General features: G+C 37.3%; 1 protein-coding gene across 1 annotated transcript in view; it reads left to right on the forward strand.

Moving 5' to 3' along the window:
• Nucleotides 1-22,048, forward strand: part of Hmcn1 (hemicentin 1) — a 439,960-nt gene that overhangs the window by 141,922 nt on the left and 275,990 nt on the right. The window contains exon 5 of the mRNA XM_036202400.1: nt 21,340-21,511. Within this exon, the coding sequence (XP_036058293.1) occupies nt 21,340-21,511 (172 nt within the window). The remainder of the gene's footprint in view (nt 1-21,339; nt 21,512-22,048) is intronic.

Raw genomic sequence — 22,048 nt, forward strand, 5'->3', positions numbered from 1 at the left:
GAGATCCTGCATACAACATTAATTCAAACTAAAGTTCCCTGGGGCACCAACACTCACAAACACTGCATGATCAAGACCTCAGAAATCTACCTTCATAGAACTTTCTGGTCACATAGTTTTATTATTATATTTTGGTTTTTTTTGTGGTTTTAAAAAACAGATTAATTTGTTATGTTTTTCTCTTTGTGTAAATGGAAATCATCCAATCTATGCATTTTAAGTGGCTGGCTTTTGTGTCCAAATTCTATTTCTGAGGTTTGTCTACAACCTGCCATGTAGTTATGAATCGGTTCTTCTCATTAATATGTATTATTCCATCTTATGAATGTATACCACAGTCTGTTTCTCTGCTGTTAGTGTATATTTGGGTAACTTTCAGTTTGATTGACTGTAAGTGCTCTGCTTTGAGCACGCCAGGGCATGCCACTCACCAGACATATATCCTACCTTCTCTTGGTTACAGAACTGTGAGTGGGTCCTAGGGTCTAATTTGTTCACTCCTAGCAGATGCCACCTCATTTTCCCAAAGCTGTTTCCAACTCATACTCCTACCAATAATCTTCAAGTCCTGGCTGTTCTTTATCTACACCATTTTTGGTGTTTTCTGTCCCGTACTTTAGCCATTTGGGCTAACATGCATGTGGTCATTAGTTTTAATTTAATTACATGTGGGCTTAGCCCTTTTTATTGTATAGACCAAAAAATATGACCAGAAAAATTTGTGGATTTATTCCTTCAGCATGTGGTGACAATTATGGAATATAAGCATTTTAGACTAAGCTTCAGATTTGCATGAAAGTGTCTAATCCAATTAGCAATGCTTACTATGAGTGATTTTTCTTGACACTGCTGATTAGGCTGTTTCTGGTGATACCTCCCTGTTGACATCTAGCTGGAATCACTGCTGTCTTTGTGAACTTGACCAGTCATTTCATTTAGTCCCTGGAGTTATGTAACTCTTGAGTTGTAGATTAAGTTATGCTAATGTCTGTGAATTGGGGATACTACAGTTTATATTTTACTGGTGGCTGTTTTGGAGTAATATCACTTAATTGTTTTTGCACACTTTGGGTTAGCACTGGCATTATTTATCGGGTTTACAAAGTGAGAAATCAAACATTTGAGTCCCATCCCCCCTCATTGTGAATATGCATTGCAAGTGAAAGGATTTGAAGTCTCTGTGTTAAGTCTCTAATGAATTAATGGTTCTGACTGACTTCTCACAAACGCCAAGACATTCTATGTCTTTAAAGTATTAGGTAATTAGCCTCTAATTCCAATTCTCTTCCCTGTGGTTGCTGAAAGAAACACTGTGGTCATTCTTCTTGCCAATATTTTTTTCTCCCTTATGTTTAGGCCAAGACATTTGGTTTCTTACTGAATCATGAAGCTATATGCTTTTAATTGCTATAAAATAAAAAACGATGACATCAGTCTACTTAATTCCAGAGGTTTGTACAGACTATATGGTTAATTACAATAAAAATTAATTATGTCTTGTGAATAATAAAGATTTATTCCCTTTTGCAAAACAACACCTTAGGAAATGAACCAAGGGAGCAGTACAACAGGTTTGTGGAACCATGAGGATTCCCAACTATTTCTTTTGTGGTCTTGGAACTCTTAAGTGCTCTGCTCTGCAGTCAGTGATGAATTGCGTGAGAGGAGCATCTTTGTAAATGAGCACATACAAGATCTTCCTTACAGTGTTGTCGGGTGAAGAGCACCTATCTAACTCAGCTTTGCTCTCTCCCTTGGTAGACTGGGTGTGGATTAACTCATAACTTACAATGTGCTGTATTTGGTTAGTCTTCTAATGCCCATGTTGAGTTTACTTTTATGTTTTCATTTATTTAAATGTATTTCAGGAAATGAACATTATCTAGTTTCTTTTGCGTCCCCAAATGTCTCCTAAATAGGTCAAACAAACTAGACATGTTTTATGCAGGATTTACAGTAATTTTGCTTACTTATTTGATTCTTCACTTTCTATTTTTTTACGTTACATATTACTGATATGATACATTTTAATAAAAAATTTGACTTATATTGGGTACAGAAATAGAAAGAGTCAAGGAACTTATCCCTCAAAGCTTTGGTCATACTGAATCATAGAGTTAGCCTGTAGGGAAACTTGCATTCTCCTGATTATTCTAATATAAAATCATGTACTAGTTGAACTAAACTGATTAAGCTTATCTGCTGTCTGAATTTGTTTATTATCATATATAATTTTTATTGTGTTCTTTATAATAAGTGCCATATTTTGTCATTGTAGTTAAGTTTCAACTGTATGCATATATTAATTTAATTTCTCCCTCTCTTTAAACTCCCCGGGTTTGACCTCTGCGGGTATTGTTTCCTGACACCACTTCCTGCTAGCACTTCTAGTCACAGATGAATGGTATCACCAATGATTTTGTGTTTTAGTCTAGAAGGCTGAGTCATTCTAGAATTTACTTTCTCTTTCATAACTCAGATTAAATTGCCACCTGAACACCTTTACTACCAGCCATCTTTAGAGTCCATTTCCTGCTCTTTCATTGATTCCTCATTATTTCTCTCTGTAATAGATAATGTTTTCTTGGTAGGTTTTAACTTGTGTGTTTAGCCACATTACTGGTCCTCTTGAGATCTTTCCCTGACAATCCCAAAATACATCATTCCTATCCTTCTACAAACTCAATTGAAACACTATGTATTTGAAATCCTTTAGGGACTTCTGTAGTTCTTTAGGATAAGGTCTTTTATTTAGTATGTTCTCCCAGACTCTTTCTACCTTAACTCCTTACCACTTTGACATGTATACCAACCATGGACACTGTAGTGTCTTCAGATAGTCTACCTTACATTTTTATAGCCTTTGAACTTTCTATTTCTTCTGTTCTAAACCCTCTTCCTCTGCTTGTCCATCTGACTCCTGCTCAATCTTCAATACTTAGTTTCAAATGTGCTTGAACAGTTACCCTTTTTGGAAAAAACAAACCAGAGTTAACTGTCTTTTGTGCCTGTCAATATACTCAGTTGACACATATACATAATTTTATCAAATATTAGAAAAAATAGTATTTATGTTTGCTCCAATAAGTTACTGCCTTGAAATAGTATATTTACTAAGCTCTTGAAAGTTGCTTTCTATCTTGGGATTTCTCTCCTAAATACATACATACATATATTATTTATATATACATATATATATATATGTATATAATATAATATGTGTAAGAGATAAGGTCTTCCTCTTGGGAGTTAAAATAGTCTCACTTATCCAATTCATCTTTCCTCTTCATAAATATTTAATATTGCATAAGACCATTCTTAATATTGTATCCGTCCATTCTACCCATTTTTCCAGATAATCCCATAAAAATGAAGGGAAAAGTGTATTTATTTCCATGGAGATTATAATAGTTTTATCAATGCCAAAACTGAATTGCAAATTAGAGGGGTTTAGGTGTCTCACCTTAGTTTAGGTTCTTTGGGCACCCAGTCATAGGCAGTGATGCTGGGGGTGGTGAGTGTCCCCTGATAGTGGAAACTTATATCAGTGGATATAACAAGGCAATCAGAATGTAGAGGAATCTGGTGTGTTTCAAGTTATGTGAGCCCAAACAAGTAAAAGAAACAAGGTCTTACGTGAGTTGTCTTCCTATTTCTTCTTAATCTAGGATAGTAGATTTACCAAGTTAAGTTGCTTAAGGGCTCATAGGAGGGATAATTAGGACAATGAACAAAGGGCCTTAGTCATTCTCTTCATCACTGTGAGAGTCAGGAGGTCAGAGCCCTGTCTGTGGTCTGAAGAGGAATGAAGCCTTGGAAATCCAATGAATGTGAAAGTAACAATGCCAACTAAAATATAAGGAAACATATTCTTTCAACTAGAATAAAATCCCATCCATTTAAAAAGAGTTCCAAACTCATCATGGGATATGGCTTCTAGCTTGTGGGTACCTTGGCAGATGGTCAATGATAAGTTTTAGGCCTCCTAAAGGCCTCTCTGCCATTGTCACAAACCAAATCAGACCAAATGAGGAAAAGCCCAGGTTTAATGGGTAAAGCACTCCTGGGTGATTCCCCTGTCCTGCAGAAAGGAGATAGGACGAGACCAGAAGAACCACATGTCTGTTTTCAGGAATGTCACTTATATCCCCTGTGGGAGTGGTCTTGAGCCTCTTTTGGAGAGGAGCTGTGTTTGGCAGGCTTTGAAGGGGCAGGTTTAGGGAAAGAGACAGGGGAGGGGAGTTGAGGTGGATCTTCTACCAGACTCCTTTTAAACATTCCAAACTCTTTGGGTATAGGGATGCCAGGGTGCCAGGGGTTGAGGTGGTGCTCCCACCCAAACAGTCAGGGTTTCAGAAAGTCCTGGTTCTAGCATGCTTTTGCAGACCCTATGTATAAGCAATAAGTCCTAGTTTTAGCTTATGAAAGGAACATGAAAAGAAAACTCTTTAATCACAAAATTGTCCACAGTGCTATCTCTACAGTGCTCTACATAACTTGTTTAGTCCATTTTAGAGACTACAGAACCCTCTGGTTGACAAAATAGCCCTTAGACATTATTCATCTCTTATTCTGAAAATGGGATTCCACTTTAAGTTTCTATCAAGCAAAGAATATAGTAAAAATAACTGTGGATATGCCTTCAGGCTACAAGAAAATATTGGCATTGATGGTTGCAATTTGATTGGTGTAGTATGTGGGTGAATGCTGTATGACCTTTCCTGTAGAGAAATGAACAAATGCCAGTTCACACCAGGTATGGAACCAATGACAGACCAAAGCAACATTCCCACCAAAGTCTAACTTGGCAAACAAATGGGTTTATTGAAGTTGTTTACAGTAATATGGGTGAGAGATTACTTAGGAAACCAGGGACAACTCAAAGATATATGTATCAACCAAAAGCTCATTCCAGCCTGAGTGATACCTCATAAAAGTTGCATCCTTGGAGCTCCTGAGTGATTTTCAGGCAGCTCAACAGATCAGAGAGTATCCTCACTCCTATAGTTATTACTTCATATACAACCTTATGGGGTGTGTGTATGTGTTGTGAATCTTGTAAATTTCAGGAACTTCTTGAGACTTATAAGTTGTTTACCCTGAAACCTTTTTTCATTTACTTCCTGAGTCTTAATAAGCTTCTCTCCAGGTTGAAATTTTTGATTCTGTGAGAGGAATGGAATTGAATGTTTGTTTTGGAGGAAATTGCTATACAAAATTTTAAATTTTCCTCAGGTTCTTATGTTTTTTTTCTGCCACTCTTTCACAAATTTTGAGACGATATAGATGTCTGATTACTTCTCCCCACCAAGGGCAGAATACCAGGCTCCTAAGACACAGCAATTGTAACTTACAGGAACTTGACCAGTTTTGAGTCTTTGAAGTAATCTTCCACTGTAAAAAAAAAAAAAAAAAAAAAAAAAAACAAAAACAGTTTCCTTCTATGACCAGTTGAGGCAGACAGCACAGTGGCTTATGGGAAAAAAACACAAATGTTAAAAAGGCAATTTGATAGGCATATCACAACCATATAACAAAATAGTAATAGTGATCTACTCACTAAGAACTATCATTTCCCCAATCATGGACTTTTGTCCTGGATTACAGTACCAGGTGTGAGTTCCCTACTATGGAGCAGACAATTCATAGGAAAGCAGGTGGTTGCACCCATAACAGACATCCCACTATGGCATTAGTGCATCTATCGCCTGGCATGTTGTTTCTGTAGTATGTGTGGTTCAAATTTTAGAAGGTCTATTGGTGACAGTTATCCACAAGAAGTCCACTTGGTGCTTCCTTAAACTATAAAAAGACAGCCAGCAGGCACATTGTTCCCAGTTGAGTCCCAGCTGTTTTCTCCATGTCTTTCAACTCGTGTGTGACATCTTCAGTATTACTGATTTACCATAGACTTCTGTAACCAACATCAGTGGTAATAGCTTTCCTAGTTTGTGAGGCCTTAATTGCCACTATTTCCTAGAGAAGTAGCTTACCCATGGCAATGGGATCACACATGTGTTTTCAGAATGCCCTTTCTTGTGCATATATTTAAATTCCTAAAGTTTTGTCTTTACTGATCTTTCAGTTACTCTTACAATTCTGTAACATACTCAAGGTTAGCATTATAGAAGTCCCACTGTCATCCCCTCCAAGTATGTGCTAGTTTTAAACAGTTAAGGGAATGCTAAAAAAAAAAAAAAAAAAAGAAGCATTAGTAGAGTCTATTATGTTAGAAAAGGATCTCATCACTCATTAATTGTTTTATCAAAAGAGCAATCTTAGATACAGTGAAATACATGTGGGACACTACCTTATTTATAGTTCCATGATTCACATACATTTTGCACAGGCCATCTGATTCATTTGCTGTATCTGTTGTGCTAGCCAGCCCCTTAATTCTTAGAGATTCTTGCCCATCCAGCCTCTGGCCCTTGTCTTGCTATCAGCCACATCTTCCTGATGAACAAAGCTAGGGGTGGGTGAACCATCCTACCCCATTATAGTTTATATCATACACTCTGGGGGAATTATTGCCCACCCCTTGGTCAAGTTTAATCTTTTTCATCAGCATTATTTTGTCACTTATGTGTTATGGACTGCTGCTCAAGATTAAAAGCCTTATGAATACTCACAATCACAGCATTTACCTTTCTTCTATTTTTTCTTCCTAGCCACTTTGGCTCAGTACAAATATTGCCACATTTACCTTTAGGTCGAATGGAATGATTCTGTTTTTCTGACTTGTTCTTCTTACAAGATTGTTTTACCACTTTATGGATCTGATTTGTGTGCTGGATCCAATGTATGTCTTCATCCAAGTCATCCAGATCAACCGGAGTGTCACCAATCTCACAGAGTGAGAACCTAGTAGTTCTAAGTTGAACTAACCCCTTTATTAACTCTCCTGTGAGCACTGTTCTATCTAACACGGTGAGCTGGCTATGAAACACTGTCTTCTACCTTGCTCTCCACTTTCTGCCCTTCCTCCATTGTCTTTAGTTCTAATCTTCATGGGGAACCTCACCTATTGATAGCCAACTGCTCCTAGTGTTCAAGTGAGCCGGTCCACCAGGGACTGATTGCTGTCTTATTTCCTCAGTATATCCAGTCTTTGTCTCAAGGAGGAATGGGTAATTCTATAACTCAATTTCTCTGCTGCCATGTCCTTCACATTGATCCCCTCTGCCCTCATGTCTACAGCCTCACAAGTCAGGCCATGAGTGGTTCTTTTATATCTTCAAGCAGTTTAGAAGTATATTACCATGCCTGACTATCATGGTTCTTGTGCTAGACCATTATGAAGTCCCCCATCTGCATCTTGAATTATAGCTCTGTCAGTTGCATTGCATCAATGTTTGAGCCTGAGATGATCTTCTACCATCTTCATCTCGCTCTTTTCCTCTCCTTCTTCCTTCTCCTCCTCCTCCTTCTTCTTCCTTCTTCTCCTTCTCCTTCTCCTTCTTCTCCTCCTCCTTTTTTCCTTCTCTACTCTTTTTTCTTTAGCTTACTAGCCATAGGAAAAAATGGTAAGATAACATATCCAACTCTTTCACTGTTTTATCTGATTGTTCTATCAAATAAGAGTCTAACATAAAAAACACTGGATACATGTCCCTTTACTATTGTAATTTTCCCTTTGAGTAAGAAGTTTTCTCCAGGTAGCCATCCTGGCCTCAGTTTCACCACCTACTGTGATTAGCAGTATTTATGCATTATCTGCAAGAGCTTCCTGACAATCTGCTTATGACTCTTAGTGACTGAAAAGCATGTTCTCATTCTTCAGTTGTTCCCAGATTCTACCCATAATCAAACAATGTCACATTCACTAAGTAGTTGAACTATTCCATACCACATGGAAGACAGCCATCTTGGGACTCTGCATAAGGACTGGTTGCATATCATATCACCAATCTCAGGGAACATGCAGCTACCACTGTATCAGGGAGGTATACCATCCCATGCCACACAGAGAAAGGTAATTGATCAATCTCAGTTGCATGTTTTAGGGACCATACAACTACTTCTCCCCAACTCCACTTTGGGTTCTTTCAGTCCCTGCTCAGGTATCAATTATTTTGTATGACTTTTGTTAAGGGATACATGTACAAATGTCTCTTTACATCAGATAAGCCACCAATGTCAGACCAAAGTAATGATTATATTCATGTTTTGCTTACTGAGACAGAGAGTTTACTGGGGCTACTTAAAGGAGTATTGGTGAAGAATTATTTACAGGAGCTTGGACAACACAAAAGCAGCTGCATCACCAAACAACTCACTCCAGACTGGATGATACTTCACAAAGATACACTCCTGAAGCTCCAATCATCACATATAGCAGATCAACAAGTCAGAGAGTTTTATGTCCCTAGCAGCATGTACTGCTCATATAATCTTATTGAGAGGGTCCTGTGATTCTTGTAAGTTTCAGGAAATTTCTGAGACTTGTAAGCTATTAATTTCCTGATCCTTGTTTCATTTACTTCTTACTTTTTTCTTTTTCTCTTTATTGAAAATTTCTTATCTGAGTACTATATTTATATGATTTCTCTTTCTCTCTGCACCCACCAACTCCTTCTATGCCCCACCTTATTCTCTTTGAAATTGATGATCTCTTTTTCAATTATGATTGTTATACACACACATATAAACTATGGAGTCCATTTAGTATCTTACACATGCATGTGTGTTTAGGGCCTTTCACTGGTTCCATGAGACATCAATAATAGAACAATGTGCATTTCAGGCAGTCCAGGAGAGGAACCATCCCTGCAGATACCATCATCAGGAAACTCTATAGGGAGTGAAAAATATTCAACACCACACAGCTTTTAAAATCTGGCACCATGCAAAACAATCTTACTAACTCTTTCCAGATTCTCTCTAATCTTAGACAGGACCCTTCAATTGATGTAACAATCTAAATTTTATTGGTAACATTAGCAATAATATAGGTGACTATTCAGCAACTGCCAAACATCTTTAGGGAATTACAGGAAAATCTTATTTTTCCTCACAACTGAATCATCACTTCAGAGAGGACCATGGAAAACAATCCCATGAACCTTAGAAGTCCTAAGGGGGAAGAGAAAGGTGAAAGTAAGAATCTATAGCTTGGAAGTAAAGAAAAGCAATGGATCCAATTAAAAATCAGACTGATCAGCACAGCAGAAACTGTTCTATATGTACAAGAAAAAGGAGGTTCAAAACAATATGAAGCAGGGGCAGAGGACATTTTGAAGAGCCTTGGGAAGAGAGGAGATAAAAGACAAAACATTCAAATCATTGCCCATTAGGGACTTTAGAATCAACATTCTTTCTGTTTGTTTTGAAAATAATTATCCCCATGTATTAGCCTATAAAATGGTTTTGTATTAAGTGAGTAAGCATGTAGATAAGTCATTTTAAACCAAATATTGTTTTCTGTGCTAAATACACACAGGTGACAAAGAAGGTTTCTGACATTTATAAATCCACCTATTAGCAATATGCTACCTGAAGCTAGGATAACATATGTGTTACTCTTCATTGTCAACTTGAGTGGATTTAGAAAATACCTCTAAGTATGTCAATAAAGGTGATCCCAGATAGGTTTCATTAAGGAACCAAGACCTACTCTAAATATGGGCAGCACCATCCAATGGAGTGGAATCTTGAGCTCAATATAAAGAACAATATGAACTAAGCGCCAGCATTCATGGCTATCTGCTTCCTGACTGCAGACACACAGGCATCAGCTGGCTCAAACTGTTGCTGCTATAATGTCCCTGTCATGATGGACTGTGCCCTCAAGCTGTGAGCCAAAACAAACCCTTCCTTCCCAAAGGTCCTTGGCTTTGAAGATGTTATTCATTTGTAGGAGCCTATTTAGAAACTTCAAGATTAGGGGTAATTTATTTATTTGTTTTTGGATGCAACGTTAGATTTTATTTCTTACTTATACATGACACTGACAGGGAGGTATGATAATTTTGTACTTTGGGTATTTCAGTTGTAAATCAGGTCAAGTAAAGTTACCATTCACAGTAAAAATCAATACTCAAAAATTATGGAGTGGTTTTATTTTTGTTTTTATTATTTAAAATAATTTTAAAATTTAAATATAATTAGATACATAGAGATTGTGAGAATTTAGCAATTTCTCTTTAAAATCAATACACATCAGAACAGAGATATATAAAAGCATATTTTTTTTAAATGTCAAGCATCACAAAACAGTGAATTTCTCCTGTGACTTGTGCATGCAAAAATAATCCAAAGAATATGTTAGAGTGCATTCACTTCCACCTGGAAACTTAGAAACAGTTAAGTCATTGAAACAAATGTTTACAGTGCTGATCAAGCTCTGTCTAAGGTGAGGGAGCCTCAATCAACAGAGTAGGGTCACTTTAGACTTGTGAGCTTTTAATTAGTGATGAAAGAATTATTGTCTATTGACTAATAAGATTTTCCACCTCATTAGTAAGAACACTTCCGTTGTGAATTTGATTTAATGTTTAATGCACCTAAATAATTTCCTCTTTCTTGTTTTGAAACTCAGTAAACACATAAGAGCAAAGTGAATTTGCATCTCAAGTAGAGATAATTGAAAAACTGCAAATCAAAATTGTGCTAACAATTTTGTTAAGTCAATTTTAAATTTCTAAGACTAATCTGTAGCTCAAAACCTAATAATTTGTTTTCTTTCCTCCCATCCTTTCTCTTTCCTTCCTTCATTTACTTCTTTTCCTGGTAGAATCTAAGATTTTTCTCAAAGGTAGAAATGAAGCATAGTGAGTACACAGAGGACTAGATCCTCACAATAATGTTACAGTGGCCAGTGCATAAAACTTTAGTTACTGTGCTGCCTTGAAGTCAGATTAGAAATGTATTTCTGAAAATGTAAGTACCACACTTTTAGGGCATAAAAAATTGAGTTACAATTTGCCAAATTCTGAGAATAGAGCTTGGTGTGTAAGTGCTATTTAAGGAATAGCTATCAAAACATTAACCCACTTATGGTTTCCATTCTGGAATCCAGTGAGTAGGGTCCTGATTCAATAACTTGATCCCTCAGTAACAGGATTAGTCCTCTGAGGTCAATGCATTTACACCTTTTTCCAAAGAATGAGTTTTCCTTCCAACTAGATCTAACCGGTTGAACAACCTGCAGAGAACTGTTGATAATCAGACCACAGTTGAGGAGTAGACAGAGAAGAACAGAGTGGGTGAATATCTGCTTTATTTGGTTATTATAAATTACCATTTATTTTAGTAACTTGCATTTCTTTAACATAGTTCTCCCCCCCTCTCTCTCCCTCCATTAAAAATAAAGTCAGTTAATTGAGGCTTGTACCCATTTATTCAGTGAGGCATTTCTTTGCCAGTGATCTCATACTGTGTTTAACTATCTTTGTACAAAGTTAAACTTGGTTATGTAAAACATGGCTCTAGAGAAGAGATATGCATCTGTAAATTATTCTTAAACTTCCCCTCCTATCTCCCAGTCAACAGTATAAGTTGTCTTCTTGTCACACATATGTATAATTCTGCACATACTTTCAGAAAGTATAGAGTTGCCTCTGAAGTCATGCATGGGCTCCACGTTAGTAATTGTCATGGCATGGCCTTTCATGTGTTTCTATGCATTGTTTGTGTGTTTGTGTGTGTGTGTGTGTGTGTGTGTGTGTGTGTAGATTAACAAAGAAGGTGAAATATAGCCTGGGCAAAGAAGCTGTAGCTTCAATAATCCTCAAGTATTCTCCCTAACTAAGTATTCTTTTATTACTTGTAGAGACCCTGAATAGTTATTTATTTAGTTAATTTATTATTCACAGAGAGCCTGAATTTCTCTACCTGCTCTTAGGGTATTTGGTAATGAAAGCCTAATTGTATATGTATGTTGTATGAATGCATACATGCACACACATACACAAACATCTATCAGTATGTATATGAACATATCTAATTATGTATTGAAAAGTCATTTTCCTTTGGAAACCAGTAAGAGTGAAAATGGGATGGCTGAACTCTGACATTTTCCTACTCTAAAGAAAATGATTTAATGACAGAAATATATGATAAAGTCAGTCTTATGTATTTTATTATTTTAAATACACTGGCAAGCTATGTTTCCTTTATCATTTCTAACTTGTTAAAACAGTGACACAAGAATTTTATGAAGATAAATTAGTGAACTATGCTGCGATGCTTTAAAAATAACTGGTGGGAATGACTTCACCCTTCGAGCATGTCTGAAGTGTACTTCTGTTTTGTCAGCTGCTGCATGGTAATGTGATTTCATCATGCGGGAAGTATGGCAACTTTACATAAGATTTAGGTGCTTACTGAGTTGAAGTCATCTCCAGAGTCCCTACTGAGCCCACATTTCTTTAAAAGAAAAGGAACTTTATTGAGATATAATTCAAGCGTTCTTGCATGGTCAGAGTTTCCAACCATTGCCATAGTGTTTTCAATGCTTCTGTCCTCTCCTCATTTCTGTTACTGTGATAAAACTCCCTGACTCCCCCCCACGACACCCCCCCCAAAAAAAAACAACTTTAGGAAGCAAGTCAAAGTGTCAAGAACTTCAAACAGTCATATCACACCCATAGTCTCCAGCAGAGAGAACTGTTTGAGTGCATGCTTACCTGCTTACCTACTAGTTCATGATGACTTGAGCTCAGGGAACAATGTTGTCCATAGTTGCCTGGGTCTTCCCACATCAATGAATGCAATCCCACAATTTGTCACCCTGAACATGTGCCCAAGGCCAACCTGATCTACACAATCAATCCTTCATTGAGAGAATTTTCCAGGTGATGCTAGATAGTGTCAAGTGGACAAACCTAAACATCACACCTTTTCGAACTAGCAATCTTGCTCTAACTTTGTGAACTGGATACAATTTTGGTTGTGCTGTGAAACTTTTTTTACATTATTCTTTTCTCACTTCTCTCTCTCTCTTTTCATCATGTAGGTTCCAGGGAATCCAACTTGAGTAACCAGCCTCAGCAACAGGGGTCTCTATGTGCTGAGTCACCTCTCTAGTCCACAAATTATTTATTTTGCCTATCACGTTTGCACTGAGTCACCAACCATACTTGTTCATGGCACTTACTTTCAGTAAAGCTCATTGTAAATTTTTTCCAATTTGAGTGGGAAGGGTGATATAATTTGGTATTCTCTGTGAAAGATCCCCACTAAAGACTTCAAGACATAACTTTTTTTTTTTTTGAGCTGAAGATCGAATCCTGGGCCTTGCACTTGCTAAGTGCTCTACCACTGATCTAAATCCCCAACCCCTTTGATGGACTTCACTGAGGTCTTAAACTGTGACATTGGATTTTTAAAAAATCACTCTTAGAGAACACATCCTCAGAAATAGGCACAAATGAACCAAGCTCTCAACAGTGTTGTACAAAGTCAGTGATATCCTTATTATGCACCTGGACATTCCTGGGGACATGAGCAGTGCATTAGCTGTCTATGGGCATATGTATATGCAGGATAAATCATAACTTGAAATTTTCCTAGAGTCAGAATAAAAAAACCCTACTCTAAAGTTCAGTTCTGAGTCATTATGCAACGATCTGTAAAATATATTTTCAGAGGATGACATACACCCTTATTTTTTCTAAGTTCATAGTAGAGTGCAATGCAACCAGAACATGATCTGGTTTATGATCTCAGTCCCTCTAGCTGCACTTCAGTCCCTCTTTCTGATCACCTCCTTGATGCATAGAGTTTTCACACAAATTTTCAATAGCTGCTTAGTGACTTCTAAGAAAATTCTGATCGTAGGCTCCATGTTATACTACAAAACAATAGTGAACTTGAACCCAGACCAAAGGAATCTCCTGGTCATCCAGAAAAGCATATCTCTCTGAGGTAGGTCAGAAGTGGGCCAGTGAGGTCCACCAACACTGTGATGCAGAATTTCAACAAAATCATAGTCTTGGACTATAGCCAGTCTTCCTCACACTAAACACAGTATTGACATAAAGGCTTTAATATTTTTAAATTGTTTAATTCTTGCCTATTTGCTGTTAAAATGGGATCAAAATATACAGGAGTTAAATCATTATACTCTGCATGCCATTTGTTTTAAAACATTTACAATGATTTTTGGTTCACTGGCTGTTTTCCCCTCTCCTCCTCCTCCTCCTCTTCTTCCCTGATTCCCTTTTTTCTTTTTCTTTTTCTTTTTTTTTAGTTTTTCAAGACAGGGTTTCTCTGTGTAGCTTTGTGCCTTTCCTGGAACTCGCTTTGGGCTGGCCTCGAACTCACAGAGATCCAATCTGCCTCTGCCTCCCGAGTGCTGGCATTAAAGGCATGCCCCCCCCATCTCTGATTCATTCTTGAGAACTGCTGTTTGTAAACAGAACAGGGAACACAAGAACACCAGGGCCACAGGTCATGTGTTGCTTTGTTGCTAATTGTGCAACTTACGAACTTAGGCATTGGTAAAGAACTTAGGCATTGGTAATGAACTTAGGCATTGGAACTTACTCTTACTCATCTATAAAATAGAGACAATTGTGCATGGAAGTTATGTCCATGGCTTTTTGTGACAATCAGTGCAAAGCTCTTGGGGGCATCTGCATATAATAAGAACTGCAGATATACCTGGTGCTAAGTAGTAGTATTCCACAAAGTGTCTCCAAGGAATTGCCTAGAACAGATTGGCCTATGAGCATGTCTGTTGGGGATTGTGTTGACTATTAAGTGATGCAGGAGGGTCCAGCCCACTGTGGGCAGCACCAACTCTAGGCAAGTGGTTCTGGGCTGGATAAGAAAGCAAGCGAAACATGAGACAGAAGTGAACGGGCCAGAAAGCTGCATTCCTCCATAGTTTCTGCCTTTGAGTTCTTATTCATTTCCCTGATGGACTGAGACCTAGTATAGCATAATAAATCCTTTCCTCCAATAAGTGGCCTCTTGTCAATGTTTTATCACAGTATCACACATCAAACTAGAACATGTTCCAGACAAAACTACTCAAGTTCTGCTCATTAATATGTGCTCAAAAATTCACTTTCATTCCTACTTTATATTTCATCATACATAGCAACACAGGTCACTTTCAAACATCAGTGCCTTGTTCCAGAATTAAATAAATGTGTGAACTTAGGCCTAAGTATCGATCTTTGTATAGATTGTAAAATCTTTGAACTGCAAGAGCATCTTCCTGAACACAAGGAGTTTAAAGAAAAATGTAGCTGTTGAGTCAGAATGAGCCCAGAAAGATGAAAACAGTACATGAACTCACTTTAGATATGATTTTTCTCATCTATCAAATTAAGGAGCTGGATTCATTGGTTTGTTTCCAAGGTCCTATATACATATAAATTGCTAGGAATAACTTTTTTAGCTATTTTTTTGCATTAAAACCTTTAAAGTGCTATCAGTGGTTCCCTAGTGGCTTGAAAAAGCACAGTGTTGATAGCAATGCACAGTCCAGAGGCTCTCACTTTATTCTACTTTTATTTCCTTTGTCATTATAATAGATCATTCCCAAACTCATGATAATGTTCCCTATTGTCAGACAATTAGTGATGTTCTCTCCCTTATATTTGGCAACCCGAGAAGCTAGAAACCTCAGGGCGCATTCTGTAGCTTGCACTGATATATTTTTGTTCACATGTTGATAGTATCTGTATTTCCTCATACAATGGGCTGCATCTGTTCTCAATTAGATTTTTCTTTGGGGTGGATAACAGAGTTATTTGAGGCTCCTGATAGCGTCTGCAACATGTCTTTTCTCAACATGTACTGTTATGATACAGGATAATCTTTTTGTGAAAATCCCATAAATGTTTTGTTGATGAATTGGAAGTGATATTGAATGTATCTAACACCTGATTATGTTCTACAGCATCTGAACACACTTTCTCTAGGAGAATGAATCTGCTTTAAGGAAGGCCATCATTTTCTGAAGAATGCTTAGGACTTGGATATGTTTCCAGTAATATCTAATGTCACTACATTGTATTCAAGGGATAGATATGTTTGTGGAAGCACCCAGAGACAAACTGTTAACTTACTGCAGGCTACATATAAAAATTATTTCACTTATGTTCCTACTTAATGGAATCACTTCATTATTAATCTTGAGATGCTGTGCATTTCTTTCTTTCTTTCTTTTTCTTTTTCTTTTTTTTTTTGCAACAGGGTTTCTCTGTGTAGCTTTGCGCCTTTCCTGGAACTCACTTGGTAGCCCAGGCTGGCCTCTAACTCACAGAGATCTACCTGGCTCTGCCTCCCGAGTGCTGGGATTAAAGGCATGAGCCACCACCGCCTGGCCTGTGCATTTCTTTTTATTTTGTACTTCTTTAAAAATATTTCATAAAAATTAGGGTATAAAATAAAGGGTTTCATTCTGGCACTGTCTCATATTCACCATCCTAACACCATCTCTTGTCCCTACTTCTCTCCCACTGGACTCCCCTCCTCAATGGTCCTGATTCTGCTAGAATGTCTTATATGAATCCACCTTAACTCTGATTTTGCATATGAGAGTTAGTATATGACACTTGTCTGTCATTTCCCCTGTTATCCTCTCTCATTTCAGCCTCCCATTAGGTCCTTCCTCTCACCCAAATAGTCCTCTTTCTACTTCCATGTCTTGCAGACTTTTTTATTTTAATATCGAGAATCCAAGTACCTATGAGAAATAGGTATAATATTTATCTTTAGGAATCTGGCTTATCTCACTCAGTATAATGATTTCAAGTTCCATCCATTTCCCTGTCAATGTTATAACTTCACTTTTTTTCCAGCTGAAGAAGATTCCAGTGTGTATAAGCACCACATTGTTTATCTATTCATCTGCTGATTGGTATATAGGCTTGTTATATAGCATGGTAATGGTTACCAGTGTTGCAATGAGCATGGATGTCCAGGAATTCCTGTGATATGCTTATTTAGATTTATTTCAGATATATACCTAAGAGTGATTCATGTGGTCGCTAGATCATATGACGCTTCTATATTTTAGGATTGAAAAAAAAATTTCTGTGCTGATATCCATAGAGGCTACACTGACTTACAATCTCTCCAGCATTGTATGTGGATTCCTTCCTTTCCCTGCATCCTTGACAGATGTGATGAACTTTCAGTGGTCCTTGCTCCCTAAGCCTTTCCCACTTTTTAGTTGAGAACCAGTCATAACCATGCTGGTCTTTCCTGTAGAATAAATGTTCTTTTGGTTTGCCCAATTTCTTTCCATCTTTCCCCCTTGTCAGACCGTAGATAGATTTTTATTATTGCTTACATTTATTGATTGCTTTCCCAGACACTAAATCAGTCCTTTGTATTTTTTCTGGAGCAAAGCAAATCTTTATAGCCCTTTTCATAAAAATGTCAACACTGATTGTTACCTCATATGTTCTAGAGATGTCAAATCTTAGTTACAATCGGCCTGGTGTCTGTTGTCATGTGGGGAGATTTGATGAGCTGAACCAGTCATACTTTCATCTTCAATCAGGAAAGATTACTAAAAACTCTCCAGGTCAAGCATCTGCTTCTTCGCAAAGTTGTGTTGGCGTATTTGTAATTTCATATGGAAAATACAGGTGCTTTATGGAGGAAATATAGTATTTGATTTATGGAACACATGTTCTTTTGAATTCATTTATGACAGGACAAGGTTTTCTTTGAAATATGCCGCTTTCACTCTCCTACTTTAAGTATGTTAGTAATTTTCAAGAGTCCTTTTGAAAATTGAAAGTTGTGAAGAAATCCAAAGGCCTGGCCTCAACTTATGAACACATATTTATGAGATGCTTCCAATGTCACTGTTCTTTTACATTTTTGTCCATCCTTTTTATTTATTTATCCTATGTATCTTTCACATCATGTATCTTGATCCCATTCATTCCCCATCCCTTCACGTCTGCCCTCCGCCACTACACGCCCCCCCCCAACAAAACAAAATTCAAGATAAAAAAATGAAGAAAATAAAAAAGTAAAAATAGGGAAAAAATAAAAAAATCTCATCATGGAAGTTACAGTGAGACCCAACAAATCACTCCATATACCTCTTTCTCCAAAAGTCTCTACTTGCAAGTATTTATTGCAAAGAGTCATTGGTCTGGTACAAGGCCCCTGGTCTCCACTACATGTTCCATGCTGGGCCCCCACTAGGACTCTTCCTGGACATCCTACTGCCACCCTGTGTTGTGGAGATTATGCAGTTTTGGGTCTGTAGTTCAGGTCCCTTCATGTGCTGCAGCAGATCATAGATGGGGTGGATGTTGGGGCAGGCCAAGTCATTATCCTGGGTCTGGGCCTAAGCAGATGTAGAGTTGGTCCACCAGATGGGAAATGGGGAGAGCTCTCCCATGGTCACAATTTTGGGGCTGACTCTTGCACACCTGTGCTAACAGGGTTGAATCTATGGTGCTGCCCTGGCAAGGTGCAGGGCCTTCTCTCCTGAGTGTTGTAGCTGATGGGGGTCAGGCACAGCTCTCCCACTCTTATGACCACAGGGCCAGCTTTCCTACCTGCCACAGGCATTGATGGGTGGGTGGGGGTGGGTGGGAGGGTGCTCTCCCCCACCCATGCTGCCACAAGACAGATGGGTAATGGAAACAGCTCTCCCAGTTCTTTTACGTTTTTATTAAGTGCGCAAATGAACAGTTTCAGTGGTGTGTGTATATATATATATATATATATATATATATATATATATATATATACACACACATATAATTTTATTTTGTTTACATTTTCCCCCTCAGTGTCTTCCTATTTCTCCCATTTCCTCTGCTCTTGGTCCCTTTCTATGTCCCTATAGGCTTCTTTCTACTTTTGTGTCATAAATGCATGAATGTGTGTGTACTTAAATCTAAAATCTACATATGAGAAAAAAACAAGCAATATTTGTCTTTCCTTCCTTCATTATCCTTTCTTCTCATTTCCATCTACCTTTAGACCTTTTCATCACCTGAATAATCCATTTTCATGTAATGTTTGTGTGTGTGTGAATGTATGTGTGTGTGTGAATGTATGTATGTGTGTGTGTATGTGTGTGTATGTATGTGCGTGTGTATGTATGTGTGTATGTGTGTGTGTATGTATGTGTGTGTGTATGTATGTGTGTGTATGTGTGTGAGTATGTATGTGTGTGTGTATGTATGTGTGTGTGTATGTATGTGTGTATGTGAATGTATGTGTGTGTGTGAATGTGTGTATGTGTGTGTGTGAATGTACGTGTGTGTGTATGTGTGTGTGTGAATGTGTGTATGTGTGTGTGTGAAAGTGTGTGTGTGTGAGACATAGCTAGCACATATGGAAGCGTGTGATATTTGTCTTGAGTTTGGCTGATTTATGCTTTACACAATGATCTTCCAGTTCCATCCATTTTCTTGAAAATGGCACAATTTTAGTTGTTTTTCCTTGTGAATAAAATTTCATTAGGTATGCATGCTGCATTTTCTTTTCCATTCATCTGTGCTACAGTGAACAGTACTGCAATAAACAAGGATATGCAGCGTCTCTGGTGTGTGCTGCCTCGAATTCTTCAGCTTATCATTCATTTGAACACTTCCCGAGATGGAGTCACTCTTGTTTCTAGCCTATCTGTAGTAATTTTGTACATTTGTTCATACCCTCCCTGCTACCTAGGGTGAATTTGCTTTTTTCTTAATTTATAAAAACCACTTGTCTTTCATAGATTGTTTTATTTGCCTATGATATAATCAGAGGAAGAATAGAATATTTATCTGGGGAAGTACAAACTAATATTTGAGTGTCAGCTATGTGGGAGTAATGTCATGGTGCTCCCATATTTCACAACCATATCATGTTTCCTCCTGCATCCTCTTATTTAAGAAGGATATCAAGCTGGCAGTGGTGGTGGTATTTCTATAATCCTATCATTTTGCAAGTGGAAGCAGAATGATCAGAAGTTATAGCAAGTCTTAATTCTACAGTGAGTTCAATACCAGCTGAGATATCTGAGACATTATCTCAACAGACAAAATACATAAATTTTATCATTATAATAACCAATCTCTTTACCATTAAAATACAGGTCACCTTTACTATACAGAAATATGTATGATTTTTAAATCTGGAGCAATGGCAGGGGTATGTGTGAAAAATAAATGATATATAATAAAGTAAAAAAATTCAGCAAATACTAGTCCAGAGAAGAACTATTACTAAATATTGAATAAAAGTATGCCCACCAATTCAAAGCAGCTGGGAGAGAGCCTTAGGCAACACACATTTATTTTTAAAACGAATATAACTGTCTCACTTTGCTAATTGTGCTAATGTGTCTTCCCTTCTTTCATGCTCTTTGGGGGAAAAGAGGAAGGAAAATGAAAAGAATGTTTTTATAGGAAATAAAAAGTGTTCAGTATTGTGGCTTGATTCCTTAGTTTATGACTGCTTACACTGAAATTTAAGAAATGTTTCTGAACACTCTAACTTTGCTTAGGAGTCAGTGCTGTTTAGAGTCCAGTGCCTAACTACAAGGAGGTCTAAGATCTCAAGGGGAACATCCTACACTGACATGATGTAGATAAGCATGGCCATGATTGAGAGTTGATTGAATTAAGATTGGTGAATTGGTACTTAGCTAAACACACACCATTTGCCTAATGGGAGATTGTGTTTGTTGTTGTAAAAATTACGTGAAGTTGATGTTTGCCATGTTCACATTGTTTTAGAATTAAATTTTGTAACGTGTTCCTGTAACAAGGATTATTTTTCTATTGCACTCCTTGAGTTGATTTGAAGCTGAAATATTTTTCTGTTCTTTTTAAATTTATTGGTTGCCTTCCCCATTATCTGGGGTATTTATTCATTTTATTGTAAGAAAGGACTATATTGTTGACAATGCAACTTTTTTTTTTTTCAAAAGTAGAATAGTAAGTACAGCATACTGAGACTACTTTCGGATTATTGACAATATTAAACCTGCCAAAACCCCATTTGGCAATCTGCTAAAGTGATATGGTTTTAAAATTGTTCCTAGAATGAACAAAACCCTGAATAAATCCCTTTTAAAAAACAGATTATCTTCACATATAGAAGATTATTTGTAACACCCCTTTGGGATTTTCCTCATGGTGTTTAACCCTGAAGTTTAATTGCTAATACCAATCCAAGATGGAAAACTTCGAATTGGAACGCAGGTTAAACTAGCGTTTTATTTTGAGATGACAACATACACAGGCAGAGAGAGGAAGGTGTGTCTGTTAAGGATAAGCTTTGAGCTAAGCCTTGCACATGCGCAGGAAGTGCCTCCCACTCAGCGCTTCACGGAGCATGGTTCTGAGCCAGAAGCAGAGTAACCTGCAAAAGTCTCAGGCACCCGCCATTCACACTTTTCTTTCCCCATCACAGGTGCTGAAGTGGGTGGAAGAAGCAGTTCAGGCCTCTAAGGTTCACCTCTTATCCACCGACCATTTGCAACAGGCTGTACATACTTGGAAAATTCCATTTGATCCCAGCCTCAAAGAAGTCACTGTGTCCCTGAGTGGCCCTTCTCCTGCGATTGAAATTCGCAATCCTTTTGGTAAGATGAATCAAACACTGATTGTTAAATATGAAGAACAGACACAGTCACTGTTTGCACACTTTGTCAATTAATTCTATCTTTATAAATATAAAGTTCAAAGCATTCAAAAGTGACCGCAGAAGATGTTTGAAGGGAGAATGTTTTTAACTTATTAGTTAGCTTATTAACTCATTAATTAATTAGTCTTAACTAATTAACATGAGAATTAACAGATTCAAATTTCTCATATTTAAAGAAATTACAGCCATGAATTTTGTTGTAGTTAAATTATCCATGTGAAAAAATATCTGAATGTTATATTATAGTAATTTTTTGTAACACTATACACAATGTCATAAATATTATTTCAGTACTGAAGGTTGAACCCTGGGTCTGATACGTGCTTGTCGTCTATTGCTTGACCTCTGAACTCTGTCCTCAGGCCAATGTTTTCATTTGTATATATTTTATAGTAATTTGTTCTGTAAAATTTAAGACCTATGTTAATTTTTTGAACAAATCGCTAAAATAACTATTTCTAAAATTAACTTTTCA

Source organism: Onychomys torridus, chromosome 11 (assembly GCF_903995425.1).
Source record: "Onychomys torridus chromosome 11, mOncTor1.1, whole genome shotgun sequence".
In the NCBI taxonomy this organism is placed as follows: domain Eukaryota; kingdom Metazoa; phylum Chordata; class Mammalia; order Rodentia; family Cricetidae; genus Onychomys; species Onychomys torridus.